The 17914-nt window shown below is 34.7% G+C and overlaps 1 protein-coding gene across 1 annotated transcript in view; it reads right to left on the bottom strand.

Moving 5' to 3' along the window:
- The window catches only part of LOC121358424 (dynein heavy chain 5, axonemal-like), a 147084-nt gene that overhangs the window by 108425 nt on the left and 20745 nt on the right, over positions 1-17914 (bottom strand). Inside the window, exons 19-34 of the mRNA XM_041476601.1 lie at positions 17741-17896; positions 16624-16763; positions 14833-14984; positions 12487-12694; positions 11740-11827; positions 11498-11621; positions 11222-11385; positions 10010-10102; positions 8662-8865; positions 6814-6894; positions 6326-6730; positions 6064-6182; positions 4460-4596; positions 3241-3403; positions 614-725; positions 158-286 (exon numbers count right to left, since the gene is read on the bottom strand). Coding sequence (XP_041332535.1) covers positions 158-286; positions 614-725; positions 3241-3403; positions 4460-4596; positions 6064-6182; positions 6326-6730; positions 6814-6894; positions 8662-8865; positions 10010-10102; positions 11222-11385; positions 11498-11621; positions 11740-11827; positions 12487-12694; positions 14833-14984; positions 16624-16763; positions 17741-17896 — 2475 coding nt within the window. The remainder of the gene's footprint in view (positions 1-157; positions 287-613; positions 726-3240; positions 3404-4459; positions 4597-6063; positions 6183-6325; positions 6731-6813; positions 6895-8661; positions 8866-10009; positions 10103-11221; positions 11386-11497; positions 11622-11739; positions 11828-12486; positions 12695-14832; positions 14985-16623; positions 16764-17740; positions 17897-17914) is intronic.

Here is a 17914-nt window from a genome sequence, read left to right as displayed (position 1 = left end):
AAACTTCACTTTTTCAAAGGAATTCTTCAACTATACCAATTTTTTTTTATATTACAAAGCTGACTAGAAACAGGATTTCAAAAGCACCAAATCACAAGTTAATAATTACAAAAAATACCCCACCAAACAAACAAAACAAAACAGAAAATACATATACCTCAATATCTTCTTTTTGTTTTAATAATGGGGCATCCATTACGTTTTTTAAAGTGAAATTTTCAGAGTCAACATCAAAGTGATGCCCAGTTACTTCTGCAATTTTTTCCCAGTGTCTTGACAACATTGCCTAGAAAAGTCCATAGGGATGGGAGTTTTAAAAATTGTACTAATTTTAGATCTAAAATGATCACATATTTTGCACCTGCAGCTGTTAAACAAATAGGAGAGTCTTGACTTCCATCCCACTGAAAGTATTAGTAGCTATTCTAATCACATTACAAAGTCTTTTGGTTTATTTTTCTATAACTAAGCCTAACTAGATTTTTTGCTATAAATACAGCTGCTTTTATCTATTCTAAAAAGAATTATGGAAAGCATCTTGTAGTCATATAACATGGCCTTCAATACAGTTTCTCAAGTGACTCTTATCTCCAAATTATTATGCTGAACATACTTTGTTTTTCATCATTTCAAGCAAAGGACAGCTCTCAGTGAAGTCATCAATTTTTTTTTTTAGGTCTTGAAAAGCTTGCCATTCCTTCAATGCTTTTGGTAACTTTCGGACTCTTTAAAAAGCACAAAAAGAAAGAAGAAATATTATTCATAATAATAATTATTCTTAATAATTATAAATATTATTCTCAATAATCACCATCCCCTCTTAATAGTACAATATATTGTAATTTTTCAATGAATTGGCCAGTAGACTGCAAATAAAAATCCAGCTGCAAGCTGGTAATATCATATATAGCTGGTCATTTGTGACTGCAGGCATGAAACGCTGCTAAAGAAAGCACAAATTGCACTCAAATGGTTTGGTTTCTATTCCAGTTTGAATTAAAGGAAGTTACTTTCATGTGCAAACCCATACCTGAAATTAAGTTCCTGCAGTGTCATTGTTTCTGTAAAATTTGAAAACACACCTCATCTTGTAAAGAGGTAAAATGATTAAACATATATTTTCCCAGCAAAATAAGTACATCCTAAACTAAAACTATTCTTTTTCAGAGAAAAAAAACTTCTGTTTCAATCAAACAAGTCTTAATTCATACCTGGTTTGTATGAAAGATATTCAAAGCAAAACCTTCCTTTATGCACAGTTTAAGATGAAAACAAATTTAAAATTAAGAACCTCTTGTACTGTGAATAGTCCTCTCACTTCTAAGCCAGTCATGCCAATTTTCATTTGCCAAAGCTATGGACCAAACACTGACAGCAGTTCTCTTGCAGCTCAATTCCAGAAACTAAAAGCTGCATAAAACCTGCCCATAATGACAAATTCCCTTTAAAAAATTCTCCATTTTTCACAGCTCAGAATCAGACAGATCTGTCACACGATGCTGGAACATGTGCAAATCCTTCACTGCTTGCTGGTAAGAGGCAGATGAACATATGCATACTGTCATGGCACTACAATAACTGCTATAGTCTTTTATCTTGAATCTAACAGTAGATAGCATTAAATATGTTAGAGAAAAGCATTGTAGAATGGAAAATTTATACTCAAGAAGGCTTTAAGGTGCAGTTCCTGGCTACTTCTATCCTGAGGCTTAGCAAGTAACATCCAATAAACTTGTCTAGGGATGGCTATTGGAAATGGGATCTCTCAGCTTGGTAATGAAAATGCTAACCTTTTAAAAAATTCAAATAACTTTTTCCTTTGTCTTAGTCTCAATAACATCTTCTAAAAGCAAGTTCCATGAGCTGCACATTATGTTAAAAAACTACTCCATTGATCAGGTTTACATTTCTGTCCTAAATTTACTGGACATTCTCTATACACAGTATCACAGTAAAACATAAAGGGAAACTTCTCTCCAGCTGTTATTATATACTTCTATAATGCTCTCTAAATATTCCTCCTTCTTGTCTCTTTCTATTTGGATTTATTTTTACCTACAGTTATTTTTTTTAACTTTTCATTATTATAAGTTGTCTATTATATTATTATTTTTAAAAGGTAGCAAAACAAAATTACATTAAAGAACAATGCATATCTTTATAATTAGTCTAAAACAGTAATTGCACTTCCAGCACTCCTGCTTCTTTTATAAGACAGCATCCCACTTTAGCTATTTCTGTGAGTTGTTTCAATTTCTGTATGTTGTTTCAATTTCTCTGCCTTTAAAGAGAACAGCTTGATGCAATAATGTTAGCAAACTGCCAAAAGAAGGAGAGTACTGGGTTTGACTTTTATTACAAAAAAAAAGCATTTATTGCCTATTGGTAGTCACACTGCTCCAAATATAGTTCAACACTTGAGAGGAAAAACAAAAATGTCACACATGAAGTTCAAAGAGAAATACATAAATGAAAACTATTGCTGTGCAATGGCTTCCTTCAGGGTTCTGGAGAAAGAAGAATGAAAAGTCCTGCAGCCTTTAAAATATAGTTAACTACAGAAAATGTTATGATGCAGATTCCAAAATTCTACTGAAATGAGATGAAGCCTTATATTGTCCAAATGCAGAAGTATATACATTTGACAAACATTCATTTTTGCTATTCTTATTTTCTGAAAAGAGGTTGAGTTGTTAGTTTGTTTTTTGTCAAATTAATGATTAAAAGAGAGTTCACTCAGTTTTTCGTGGAAACTATTATTGCTTCAAACTCAGAATTTAGTGTGGTTATTTACCCTTCTTGAAATAAAAATTACAATTTAGACAAATGTGCAGAAATAAAAAAGCAGTAAAAACAGTAGGTTCAAAATTCCACCTAATATCACGGACTAACAATTAATTAGATGCAAACTAATTAATCACTGAGATGATTAAACTAACTAAATCACTGAGAAGGTACTGTATAAAATCAGCTTTGAAAGTTATTTATATTTACAACCACCTTGACACAGGTTTGTGCACCTTGTTTATTGAATAAGCTATGGCCTACCATGTCAATACACCCCAGCAAACCTCAAGTGACTCCCAAACCAGCTGGACATTGCACCACAGTGCACTTATGCCCAACACTGAGCACGAGATGTACCAACATTCTTCAGCTCCTTGGAGAAATTTTCACGAGCTAATTAAAAACACAGCTAGAAATACAAATTGCACGTACTTCAACCAAAATACAACTTACTTGCTTTGAAAATCCAGGAGCTCACTGTTAAGTTTTTCAATATTTAAATCATTCCAAAGCATTTCATTGTATCTCTCGATACTAGAAGTGACTGTATCATAAAGACTGTAAAGTTTCTGAAGCAAGGTAAGTTCACGTTTAATTCTGTGAAGTTCAGGATACTCTGTTTCAAATTTTAAAATTGGAAATTCGCACATGTTAATTAGGTGTTCATGTCAAATGTATTCATGAACAGAAGAATCAATGCATTTCTAATAATGTTATTTAATAAATGAGTGAAATCAGACTTGTAGTTTTCTAGATAGTGTCTAGGAAAACAAACTTTTCCACTTACATTATGTAAAATAGATTTTGATGCACAGTAATTGTTTAGATCACTGATTTTTTTTTTAATCAATATTCTTCTGTAGCAGTATATGTAATCTCATAATTGAGGGATACAATGTTAAAAGTAGATGAAATGGACATGAAATACAATATAATTTTAGACAAGAACTAAAATATCCCCTATGTTAATTTACACTATTTACTTAAGCGGCAGAGTTTGGGGATAATAGGTTTGTTTTCAAATGAAATATATAGAATATATTAGACAATAAAAGTATTTAAAATGGATATCCTTAACATAAATGTTTTAGTTACTTTATCTCATATCTTTTGGAATTCTTAGCAAAATATATTTGGATTACTGCATACGTCCTCAGACAGGAAAATATACAATTTAATATGCACAAATTAAAGTGCTTATCATACATTCTGCTGTAGTTCACACCACAGCCTTCCAAAGGAACTGTGTCTGACTAGGAGGCATAAGGACATTACAGATCAGTTGCATAGCCCAAGGGAATTCATTATGCAACTGGAGCAGGGACAATTTGAGTACTTTGGCAACATGTTTCCCAAATTTGTACAGGGCAGAATACTGGCAGGAGATGTGCTTAGCTCTGAACAGAAAAAGCAAGAGAGCTAAGCATCTGGACCCTGAGACACACAGAGTAATGCAGTATTTTTCCATTTTTCTGATGCAGTATTTCGGATGTTTATGTATGTGCACACCGAGAGCCAGTTTCACACAGCTGCTTTTCATAAGAAAGACTAATAATTTACTACAAGGAGATTTGTCTGCAAGGAATTTTTCTAAATTTCCATGCATTCAGCAGGAATCATGAGAAAAATGTAATAGCCTAGAAACAGGTACTCTTATCCCCTGAGAAACTACCTGTGATGGGAAGACCAAATAATTCTTCCCCACTAGAAAGACAGAGATACTTCCTCCACAGTTCATCAAATTTAGCTTGAAAGATCTGCAATCTGTCACTTGCTTCATGGGGAGGAATATTGTCCTCACTGGGGCCCCTGTAAAAACCAAAAAATATTCTGTGAAAATACAGGTTTCACAAAGAAGCACAACAGAACCCAAACCATACTTACTGAACATTATGCAATATTTTGTAACATTTTTTCTGTAAATTTTCACAAGACACTAAAAGAAAAAATGCAGCACATATTCAGTGTACCAAGATTACATATTCAGTAGTCCCTGAAAGAAAGCCCAATTTCTTTGCTAATTAAAAAAATTCATCTGTGTTACCATACATCTTACAAACAGCTAAAGATCTGCAAATGTTTTATCTTTGTTATTTCCTGTTTCTTCTGTAAAACAGATTTTAATAATTATTTTCGTTTCCATTTTAAAAGGGGAAAGATAGCAGATATATAAATCAGGAGTGAAAACTGTGTAGTTGGCACAAGAACCATAATTAAGTAATGATAACAATATGAGCAAAAATACCATTTTGCCTAATGAGCACATCTCAGCTGTAGGACGGGGTGCAATTCCCAGTTCTCACACCTGGGACCACTTCTTGGCCATATCATAATATTTTGGGATGAGAATTCTGTCATCCTCTGGTGTGCTATGGTTATTTCTTGAAAGAAATTCAGGCAGATGGGCAGAAAGCAGAGCAGGCTGGTTGCTTGGCAAGGGAAATGGGACCAGGAGATGAAAGCAGAAGCACAGTCAGCAAAGGCAGCCAAGGTATGATCCCACAGAACCTGAGCAGGAAGAGCAGGGCCTGGGGGCTGGTAAGCAGGTTCCAATGACAGTCCAGGTCTTTAGACAAGTCCACAATAATTACACAGGACCAAGGTCAAGCAGGGAAGGTGAGTCAGTAAAGCAGGGTCTGGGGCAGGTGTAGTGAAGGTAACCAGGATGTGACACAGTCCATTGGGAACCAGGATGCTCTGAAGTCACCAAAGGAGGAGGGAAACCCTCAAAAGTCAGGCATTGTCCTAGAGCCATAACAGGTCAAACCAAGTCCTGTCTTTCTTTCTTTCTTTCTTTGTTGCTACTGTAGGAGCATCCAATGAACCACAATTTATATCTTCAAAAGTGATAAAGTAAGTTTAAAAGTAAGGCTGAGTAAGACAGTGAATTTAGAAATACCTAGAAATGGTATCTCCAGTCACATCCAAGACACTGTTTTGATACTTACTGTTAAATATGTCCTAAAGAGCTTTATTGAATTAAGACCCCCAAAAACCATTACATTTTAATCTGGATTGAGAATTTGGTTAATTTTTTTTCCCCCACAACCTATTAACCCTCATGGAATATCACTGACTCCAGCACTGAAATTACAGGAACAAATCTTTGACAGTAACACTCTATGCCCACCTTATACAAATCTGAAATTAGACCTTTTTTCAGGTGTAATATATACAGTGATGCTGTGCTGTGTTTATTTTTTGAAGCCCTTTAGATACACTATTTTCAAACAATCACTAATGAAGCATAATTGTATTGCAACACAGGTCACCTACTTTTCATCATATTCTTTATAAAATCCTGCAGTAACAATTTGGAATTTTTGAACATCTCTCAGTAAATCTGTTTTCATGACTGGCTGTACCTTCAGCAGCAAGTCCTCAACCTGTTGTGCCTATATGCAGACAAAGAGAAAAAAACAGGCACAAAAGAATGAATGTGGAAAACAAAAATTAATTAGGTAAATAGGTTTATTCTATCATTTCAATATTAAGAGAGCTGATAATAATGATTTGAGAGATAACATAACTACAATACCTGTGTGTTTAGGTTCTTCCAGGCATAGGCCAATCCATCACCTCTTTCTGTATTTTCATCTTGAAAGAGCAGATTGTATTTATGAAGCACAGAATAAGATTCTTCTATATGTCCAACTGTCATGTCAATTTTAATCTCATTCTCTCGGATCTCCCTCAGTGCTTCCATTGCTTCCCGCACATCATCAAGGTCATGGATAGGTCTGCTTAACCTCTTGCTAACATTTTCAATAAATGAATAAATTTCACCCACGTCTGTGGCAGACTTTTTATTTAAAGCTAATCCAAATGTTCTTTGTCCTGAGCGGCATTCCTGAATTAAAGCTATTTTCAATGACTCAGTTGCAACTTCCACTGATTGCAGTGCACAATGATTGGGCAGTTCTCTGATTTGCATCTCTAATTGCTAAGAAAAATACAAGTGTTCAGCATTTAATTTCACTGAAATTTATCTGAGCAGTTCATTTTTATTAAAGATAAAATACTTACAGAAAAGTATCTGATTTGAGATTGGAATTCAGCCATCGTTGGTTTAGTATCTATAAATTCCTTCACTTTTTCTTCTGGATCCTACTTAAAAGAAGTTTATTTTAATTTCTATTTAACATTGGTCTTATAATAACCTACTTGAGATATAAGCATAAATTAGTATAAGCACAAATTAATTTACTTAAACTGCCTTTCCTGACTCTTATTTTTTGTATAATACTCTTTAAAGAACTTGAAATCTGTAACTCAAAAACTGAAACAGGTCCAAATGTTATCCATCCAAATGTTACTACAAAATTTACAATGTAGCTGCTAAAATTTTGTGGGAAATATTTCTTTCCTAGTCTTCCTTCTGTCTGCAACCCCACAAAAGCAGTTCACGTCCTCTAACAGGTATTTAAATGGGAGGAATTGCTCTCAGTTATCTTCACCCTTCCTGAAACAGCATCTTTAAACTGCAGTTTCTAGGTGCAGATGGCCTCCTGGCCATTTGAAGAAAACAGTTTGGCAGGGAAGGATGGATTTAAGGGGAGACAGGGCATTTAGCCTGCTAGAGATTGTTTATAGGCAATAGAGCATTGAGCATCCTTCCTTTTCATTAGGTAGGCCAGTCTCCGCAGAGGTGAGAAATCAGTGTCACCAGCTCAAAAATGTGCAAGATTCTCAGTTCAATTACAAACAGATGATCTTCACCCCTCCCAGCGATATTCCCCTGCAGTCTGCCCTGTGAGATCCCTGAGAATCTGTTTGCACCTCTCTGTTCAACAGAGACTATAAAGGTGGGGGGAACAGTGACAATTCCTGAGGAATTTTAAGAACCAGGTTAATTGATTATTTTAGAAGATTTTAATAAAAAAGGAACATCATTCTACTGCATCACCCAATCTGATTGTGTCTTTCTGGGTGAAATGACATGCTACCAACATGTTCTTAGCTCAAACAAGATCTCAACCAAACTGAGCATTTAGCTTTGGAACTTCAGAAGCCACAAAGAGGTGAAAATGCCCTCTCTCAGCCCAGACAGAAGAGTCAGCTGTGAGAATGGAGTCACTTAAGGGTTGATTTAGGAAGGGGAAGTTAAATAGTGAGTAGTTACAAAGATTACTCCTGTTTTGATTGCTTATCAAATTGATTGCCTTCCTAAAGCACCTTTGATAGGTAAGACCAGTAGCTGTCCATTCACAGAGCTGAATTTCACTAGTCAGAATGGACTGAATGAAATAAAACCACAAGGTTTTATTTCATTATGAATCTCCTGACAAAACACTCCTCAGAACTTTACCATTTATGTGACTTGACCCCCTTCCTAATGAAAATAACTCCATGAACCCAGATTCACTTCAGCTTTCAAATCTTCATTGCTGAAAGATTTCCTAGACACAGGTTATCTTTTTTTTTTTTTTTTTTCTAGTGTGTGTTTGTGTGTGAAGAAATAGAAAAATATCTTTCAGCAGTGGTTGCTTAAGAAGAACTGTCAATTTAATATTCAGGAATAGCTTTTGTAGTCTCCAGTTTCTAAGAGATTCTGCTTAACTATTCTTTTTCATAACACCTGCAGAAAAGATGCTGTGAGAAAGATGGATAAGCATATGAAAGCATAAGCTTGTTTATGCTTCAAAATTCTTTTGTGTCCTTCTGCTTTAATTGGTAAAGATTTGCAGGTTCTGATCCACACAAGAGCAGACAGGAATTATGGGTGTATGGACTCTACCATGAAACCAATGCTTCCTACTGAGCACACTTAGTAGTACATAAGTAGGAACACTTATGCAACCAATAACCTTATTTTTTAAAAATATATTTAGATATTACAACACAGCAACATATTATATTAAGCTTGTAGCTCACCTTGTTCCAGATGTCCGAAAATTCAGAAAAGGTCTTCAGAAGAACCAGTGCTTCAGTTTTAAGAGACAAAATAATTGTATTTAGTTGCATCACCACTTTGTTGACATCCTTATGTTCGATGATCTGCTTATCTAAAGGTTTCAGTGCCACCATCTTGGTGAGTTTGCTCTCATCACCTAACTCTAAAGCAACAGCTTGTTCAACCTGGTATAAATTAAACAAGAAAAAAAATGTCCACTAGTTTGTTTGGGATTTTATTTTTATTTTTAAATTACAGAATATTCAATGTGGCTCAGATAATAAGTACTTCTAAGAACAGACAGAAAGTGCAGAGAAACATCCACAGGGAGACTCCCTGTTCTCAGCTTGGATTTCTACAGAGCTAAAGTCCTAGTTAAAGCTGATTTTATAAAATATTGTCACGCAGAGCTCTGTACTAATCATCTCTGAATTACATCAGTCAAATATGCACCATATACAAGTACAATTGTGCTGTTTTCTCCTCCTACACACCTGCTAAAGTCTTTCTACCTTCTTTAGTGTAGAATTACAATCTATAACCCATTCTTAGCCATAGAAAGTTCTGGAGGCAGTGGAGGGTTGGCTGCTTGGAAATAAGCTAATATTCTGCTTAACAGAACAGAGTTCAATCAACTCTCTCCTAGTTATGCTTTTTTTTAATCTTAATTATTATATGCAGACTTGAATGTGGGTTTTTCCACTGAAATGAGCTGATCTGTTTTTCATGCCATATCAACAAAAGAAAATATTTTTACAAAGACACTTTTCAGCACAGATACATTTAAATATATACATTTATATTTTGTTCCCAGGTGAGACAATTAAGGCCACAGGATTACCAGTACTCTTCATTCTTGTCCTTCAACAAATTTCAGTTACTATCTAAACCTCAGACCTTCCCAGGGTTTTAGTGCTAATTTTGGTGCCCGTTAAAATATTTGTACTGTATTAACTGTAGTATTATAGGTGTCATATGAAGGCTTACAGTTTAACTTTAGTTTTCACCTGGGAAGAGTGATAATAATTTATATTCAGTTGGTAGTACTTACACATGCTGTTTGTTCTACACTATCATCATTATATTTGAACAGTATATTTAAAAGATTTTTCTGAAGCAACTTTTGATTTTAATATTAGAAACTACCAAAGTTCATAAGGTTTATGGACTGTTACTCTTATGTTTTATTAATTGGCATACAGATTAAAAACTAGGCTTTCACTTAACAGGAAGATCCACCAGGTAATAAGTCAAAGTATTGGTACAGAATATAATCTTAAGAAATGTTAAGAAAAATACCAAATTTTTAAAATAAAGTAAAATACTCACCTGCTGCTGTTTATGATGTAAGTAAGCAAATTTCCACAGGGGAATATCTTTGGCTACTGATAGAATGATATTTACTGCTTTGTTTACAGCACTCTGAAAAAACCGAAACATTCACCTTGATCTCACAAGATATTATGTGGGTGGGGGATGATCATCCAAACAATACCAAGGTTGAAAAATTGTACCTCTGTCTTTAAAGGAAATACTCTAATAAGCATGGCATAGGATCACCCAAAAACACATTTTGTAAGGGGAAGGGGTACACCATAAAGTTTTATTACAGTCCTTCCAAGTTTATGTGGTTTTCAAGCAAGAACATAAGAGACCTTTATGAACAGTAATCATGAATCACTGGGGATCATAATTTAGTTAAAGTACAATTTCCCTTTAAACTGGTTATAAACATTGTTGTGTGTTATTAATAATGGTTTTCATGTTCACACCAGAATGCTCGAGTACATTTGTCTGAATTTGTGATGGTATAGTCTGTAATCTATACAGGCATCTACAGAAATTATCAGATTACTTCCTCTATGTATGGTATTTTAAAGTCACACTTTCTGGCCTGATTTCTTACTGACAAAACCATGAAGGCTGCACATGAAACTTGAGAAATAACTCAGCTACTGATTTTGATAGTCACCATGCTAAATAAAAAGTTCAGAAATCAACACCATAAACAACTAATACTCTGAAGAATTTCAGACATCATAGGATATTGCAAATATGCATGTAAGAATTTTGCTAAACTAGTGTAAGATTAAAAGAGTGTTTAAATTTTTTCAGTTTAGGGATTTAGGCTGGTAATATTTTTCTTTACATTTCACTACTGCTGAATTTATGAATGATACTTTAAACTGATTTTAAATTCTGAAAGAGTTTAAAGAGACTAGGAAGTCAGTCGGGCTGTATTGATTCATTTTTACTTTTTCACTCATTTTGAAATGTTTGCCTCTAAGTAGAGGTTTGCGAATTACTGAGTTACTGAGCTTTGAGAAAAACAGTTCCTTCTAATAGCCTGTATAAAAAAAACCTGATCCATAGTTCCATGCCCTCAGTACCCACTGTCATCATGAACTCAAGTGACATTTTACCTTTTCTTCCCCTTCCTTTTAGTTCTTACACCAGATTAAACTTGCACATATTGCTTTAAAACAATGCATTTATAAATGTTTTATCGTAAATGACTGAGATGTGCAATTATTTTGTTACCTGAATATCTTCAAGACTTGGTCTCAGGACAATATTTGGAATAGCCAGTTGAATTTCAGCTCTGAACAAAGGAACCCTGTGTGCTTCTACAAACTTAGTTGTCTGATACCTGGAGTCAATAACACGCAGTCGATGTCTTAAGGACTCTAAAGAAATCTTTGTGCCTAAATAAATGCAATATTTAAGTGAGAATTTTTTTACCACCATAAGCTTGGGGGGAAAAAAATCATAAAGTTTTATTTAAAAATTAAACATATCTGAAAAAACCAGACTCACATCTGATCAAAGAGTCAGTATTCTTCTGACAAAGCTGTCCCATCAGGTTATAGTAGCTACAGGACAGGCATTCTTGGCAGCGTGTTTTCTGTTTCACATCAAGATGCGTACAGGCAAAGGAATCCTGAACAGTGAAAGGGAAATTCTTGGGTATATAATCAGATTATCCAGCATATAAATGAAATATCAAATATCTGACTAGGCTACTTTTTTTTTTTTTTTTTACATTGTAGAGGTCTTACCTCCAGAGTTCTTCCAGCATCTGCTTCCAGACTGTGCTTAAGAATATCTGTAAGTTCATACACAGAGCATTCCACTTGTTGGCTCTGCCTACAAAAACAACCTTACAGTCACCCATGGGGAATCAAACATAAGGAATACCCTTTCTTATTTCCCAGGCACACAACCCTTGTCCCTTGTGTGCAGGGAAATGCCCTTTCAATATTTTTTTGTTTGTTTCTATTCCTTAGGCATGCAGAGATTTTAAAACTTGCTAACTAAAAACAAACCCATTTGTCAGATCCATTATATCTGATTCAACTGGACTTCATAATAATTTTGTTCCAAAAAAGTTTTTTCCAGCTATAGCTAATAAAACAGGCTTATCATGATGAGGCAGTAAAATAATCTGTGAAATGAGAACTATTCAAATAAAAACAAAAGAAGTATTAAGAAACAAGCAATTAACATGTGGATGAGATTTCAAGTCCTATCCATCTTCATTTTTCATGCTACTTATTAGAATGCTATAAGAACAAATGTAAGAAATGCTAAATAAATGCTAAATGCCAAATACTATGCTATTTCACAACTGCTGTGTTCAAGATATTTAGGAGTTTCTCCCCTGCATCCTAAGACTATCACTTTGCTCTAGACTAGTACTCTGTTACAATAACATTTTAGAAGTAAAACCTCTATGAATACAAAAGTAGAAAGTAAATAAACCCTCCAAAAAATAGCCTTCAAGTCAGTGCAATTAAGAAACCTACTGAGACAGTTTGGAAGCAGTAGAGATAGCAAGCTTTTCTATTTGTTCCAAGAAAGAAGTCACATCTATAGGATCATCTTCTGGCAAAACTATCAGGGCAGTGTTTGACATGTCCTTCAGAATTCTTTCAATTCTGCATTCCAGGGTATCAGATGCTGCTTTGACTACACAGTCCAACTCCCTCAGGGTACTGTAAACATTCTCAATAACTAAACAAGGATAACAAAATTAAAACAAATCAATGCAAAACACAGACATCTTAAGTCTCATCTCCCCTTCCTCCCATCCACTCCTGCCCCCCCCCCGCCCCCCCCCCAGGTTTTACAACAAAATGAGGATTTAATGGCAATGAAATATGAAGTCCTGAAACATGATGGACTTGCTGTATTTTTTAATCTTTATATTAAACCATCTCATAATAAACAGAACAATATTCTTCAAAATATCTCTTCTTTTTGGTAATAACACTGTAATGAAAAGGATCAACAAAAGAGAACTGAAAACATAAAGGAGGCCAGTGCCCCAAAATTATTTTGGTCCTCCTACATACATGCACAGCAAAGTACAGAACTTCACCATTGTAATTAACTTATAAATTAAATTACTAAAATTCCCCCAGCCAAGAACTGTTAAACTATTAGATTTCTTCTTTCAAAGATATGACCTAATTTACTTTGGAAACAGATAAACTTACTGCTTTAACAAATGTGTCTATTAAACTAAAGGTAAAATCAACTGCTTTTGCTGTTTCTGAATAGACTGGAAAAATTCTTCCCCTTTCATACCTTCCATTGCAAAATAGAAAGAAATACAGAGTCTGATGTCCTTTGTCACTATTATTACCATAAAATTTTATATATATATGTGTATTTAAACTTCTACTGTATGTAGAAAAAATCACTACAAAATCTAAGGCACAGCAGTGTGACAGGGCTGTCCAAGTGCTGATGTTTTAAGTGGGAAATGTCATTTCTTGCTACTAGGAAGTTAATGATAGAACATGACCTATTGTCTTAAACAGAAGAGCAGTCCAACAAATTCCTTGGATTTTTTTTAATATATAAATTCAGTAGTCCCAAATCTATTTTTCCGCCGTGTCTCCTGAGTTTTAGTCTAGAAGGCAACTATGGACTCCTATATTTCTAGATGGAGTTCTCTGAGATGGAAAAAAGACACATAAGACATTGGGCTTAAATTCAACACATTGCTGGCAGGTAAGAACTATTTTGTGTATACCAAACCAGGGGCTAACTTGTAGGTGTCCAACAAACATTCTGGGCATGTCAGACATTGCCCATCTTCAAAAAGACACAGTGCATACACTCTAGAAAAGAATTCCCTTCTAGTTGTAACTGCATTCCAGCTGCAGCAGCAGGAAACAGCCCAGAGACCTGTATTACACCCAAATTGTTGAAAAGGGAAGTTTCCACCAGAACCAATGGTGATACAAAGAGCCATTTACAACCTGAATTATATCTATTCAGATATTTAACACAGTGCAGAGAGTACCTAAATGAATAAATAAATAAATAGTATTGTAAAGACCTTCCTTATCATGTGTTACTAAAAAATGCAAAACATTAAACACAAAAATTAATTTTAAAGCTATAAAATAAATATAGAAAACCCTTGCCATTTGGTTCTTGTGCTCTGGTCAGGTAAAGGCCAAGTAAAGCTGAAAGGTCACCAGCCCTGCTTTAAGCACTGGTCAGAGCCCTGTGCACCAGTGCCACATGGCAGAGTCATAAATAAACAGCTGCATGAACCTGTGCCACATTTCACTTTCAGATTTAGACTGTACCTGTTCCTGTTTATATTGCTGCTTTTCCTTTTGAAGAAGAAAAGGGAAAGCCTAACATCAATCAACCTCAACTCAAAAGCTAATTTACAAGCATGAGTTATTGTTTTGTCATGAAACTGCAACATGAAAGTCTTGGTGATGGTTTTATATATGCCCATTTCAATGACATTTTACAACAGTTAATCAATTTTATGCTGTATTTGATAGGGTTAAGGTTGTGTCTTACTGGTTGTGTGGAAAATCTCAATGCCTAATAAATGGTTTTTTGGAAAAAAAAATTAGTATTTGGGCAGAAATCTCCAACCTTGATTTCAGACATGTCACTTTTAGGATGTTCAGCATAAGTTCTGAAGATTTTTTTTAATAGCAAAGACATTAAAACACCCATAGCCATTCTCTTGTCTCATATTCTTGTAGCAGTTGGGCTAAAATTATCCACCTAAAGTGAAGAGATCAGTCCACAAACATATTTTTCACAGAGAAGCAAAAATAAATGCAGGCATCTCACAGTGTGAACGGCTCACCACTTCTTCTCCTATTACCTACATTTATTGATGTTCAAAGAAGACCATGACAGCTGCATCAGGCCCGGGGTAAAAGCATCCTCAATTTGTCCTATCCACGGCTTCATCAGCGGTTTCAGCACAACAGGAATCCTATTCAAATGTTCTTTGTAACTGATCAACAGGTTCTGGAGTCTGAAAGACATGATCATGGTTACAATGTGCTTAATTCAGATATTTGAAACACACAGAATTTTGGACACATTTTCTGTTAATAAGGTTCGCAAGTACTGATCCCATCTTAAAAATAAGAACTCTTCCCAGCTCTTCCTAACTCCAGCCAGGCCCCTTTGTCCTTACCAACAACAGAACCAGACTGAAGAAATAAGTACCTCCAGCAAAGTGACTGTGATCAACTGACAGAATTTTTCTCCCAAGGAAAATTATTTAGAATTTTTAAAGAAATAGAAACAGGAAATTAAAAATATGGCTTTTTGTTTCCATCTTCCCACCTCACAAGACATGGCATGATATTACACTGCTTATAAGAAAAGCTACATACAAACCACTTAGAACTCTGGATCCCAAAGAAAAAGAGTCCAAATTCTGAAACAAAGCTTACCAATACAGTTCCATGAAAATGGAGCTACACAAAGGAACTGCATAAACAAGAATTAGATGCAAATATAATTCGAAGGTCAAATACATAATGGGTTTCTTGTAAGAACTGCTGCAAAACCAGAAATAGCTGTGTTCTGGACCAGATTAAAATCATTACTTTAGACATCGCTATTACAACCATATCCTGAGATAACCCATTCACATTATATCCAGAACTGTTTTTTAAATGTTGTTGGCCAAAAATTTACACCCCTAAATATTTCTTCTTTGCTTGGGTAGGCAGTATGAAGGTTTTTTTAGAGTAGAAGATAAGTTTGGCTTTCTTTTTTAAAGCAAACATTTTTTGTACTTTTTTTCCTGTTGGATGGCAAAAGTTGGGGCTGCTGCTTTTTGGAGAATTGTTGCATGCAGAGTTTGTCTTGTACATTAAAAATTTATGGTCAGTTGTCCTTAAACACTCCACAGAAAATCAGTGAAAAGTGTTGCATTGTAAGACTGAAACACTGAAAATTTCAACAACAGAAGAAGAAAGGAAGGGTTGAAACTCTTTAAATTTCATCCCTTTTTGTCCAATTCTAACTAAAAATTTAAGAACACTCCTCACAAAGCATTGCTTTTTTAACTCTGAACATCCCTATTTAGAGAGTTCTAGAATTAACAGCCAGGATCCCTGAGAATGAAAGAACTCTTGCAGCAGAGATTTGGACTGCTACAAGAAACAGAAAGAAATTTTTTTAAATCAAGAAAAGTGAATTTAGATATTCAACATGAGAGACAAAGCTGTAACTTAGGCAACATATTCCCTTTAGACATGTTTGGGTCGTGCAGTAATCAAGTGGTAAATTCCAACTTACTTTTCTAACAGGAAAAAAAGCCTTCTGATGCTAAGTGTAATATTTTGGAGTGTAATTGCAATATTAGAGTGCACAGATGCACTGTAACAATAATAATAGCAGTACCTAGGAGCTCCACTTAGAGAGCAGCTGTTGAAGTAACAAAATAAAAACATGTAGGTGTTTCCAAGTAACGAGATATGTCTCTAAATAGGAACAACTGCATGTGCATATGGAAATACAGGGGAAAGCAATTAAAATTAAATTAAACTCCATCAAAGATAAAAATTATAATGAATGAAAAGCAATATATGCAACAGATTAAAAAGTAGGGATTCCCATTTGCAGATGAGAAACAAATCCAAAAAGTGTTCACTCACTCCCTTTGATGTCTTTTAATCTGTTCTTCATCTGCACACAAGCCAAGGACAACATCTGGAACTTCAAAATGCATTTTTCTCAGGTATTTTGTCTCATAAAGTACTTCCAGGACCATTGGGTCTAAGTTTACAAATAATTCCTTCATGTAGCAGTGAAAAAAAGAAATAGAAAATAAGACACTAGTTTGGTGCTTACATGTAGTGTGATGTAACTGGATCATATAAAGACATGCAAATGACTGGACTGGAGAGGATTTTTTAAATATTCATTTCTTCTTCAGCCTCCTCTAGAAATATATGGGTTTCCCAAAGTATTAATCAACCAATATCTCACACTGATTTCAATTTCTTGTGAATCCTTCAATGTGCCCTAACCTCTTGGCTCACATGACATCCCAAGATTAATTCTAGTTCTGCAGCTACATTCTCTGCAAGTTAATTTGCTTTTTCATCACAGCTTCTGTATTGGTAACTAGGGAGAAATATTGTGAAGGTTAATCTCTCCACTTTTGAGAGCACTAAAGAAGCTTTTAAGATGTTTTTAAGATGCTGCATAAATTTGAAAACTATGTTCTAATTGTCCATTATGGAATCATTAGTACAAAAAAATGCCACATTTTAACCATAATTTCTCTGCACTACAGCACGGAAAAAAAAATTTATGAAGCAAGAATGATTGCTGGGGCAGAAAATTTTACCAATCTTAAAATCAAATTAATGAATTATTGCTACATATTCAACACAGTGATATTGATCACTGCAGAAAAGACCATGACCCAAAAAAATTCCTTCCTTGACTAAAATTTTGCTTAATATAGAAAATGAACAAGGAAACAACAGCTAAAGAATGTAGATAAGTCAGTAGTAGATATGTATTTGCTGGATACTGCCCCTTTTATACCCTGAATAAGACAGAAGCCTTACGAAGAAGAAACATTATGAGACGTATTATAAATATACACAAAAAGGAAAAAATATTTCAACTCAAGTAGCTAATTTTTTAACCCTATTTAGGTTAAGGTTACTTCAATGCTTTCTTGTCTATCCATGATATGATTAAGTAGCACGTGTAATACTAAATCATGTGACAGTAATACAAAGAATATATCATAATTACCTTGGTTTCTGGGTGCCTGACAAGTAAGGAAGCACACAGAGCATTCCTAGCCTGGTCAGCAAACCTGCACCAGGCCCTATGATAAATAAGCTCAAATTCCAAAAGGACTGCAGCCATTTTATTGTAGTTCTTGATAACTTTTTTCATTTCCATTGTCTGCAATTTTGGGGGGGG

Source organism: Pyrgilauda ruficollis, unplaced genomic scaffold, assembly GCF_017590135.1.
Source record: "Pyrgilauda ruficollis isolate IOZ18807 unplaced genomic scaffold, ASM1759013v1 scaffold39, whole genome shotgun sequence".
NCBI lineage: Eukaryota > Metazoa > Chordata > Aves > Passeriformes > Passeridae > Pyrgilauda > Pyrgilauda ruficollis.
Note: the sequence above shows the minus strand (reverse complement) of the source record. Positions and strands in the feature narration are given on the sequence as shown.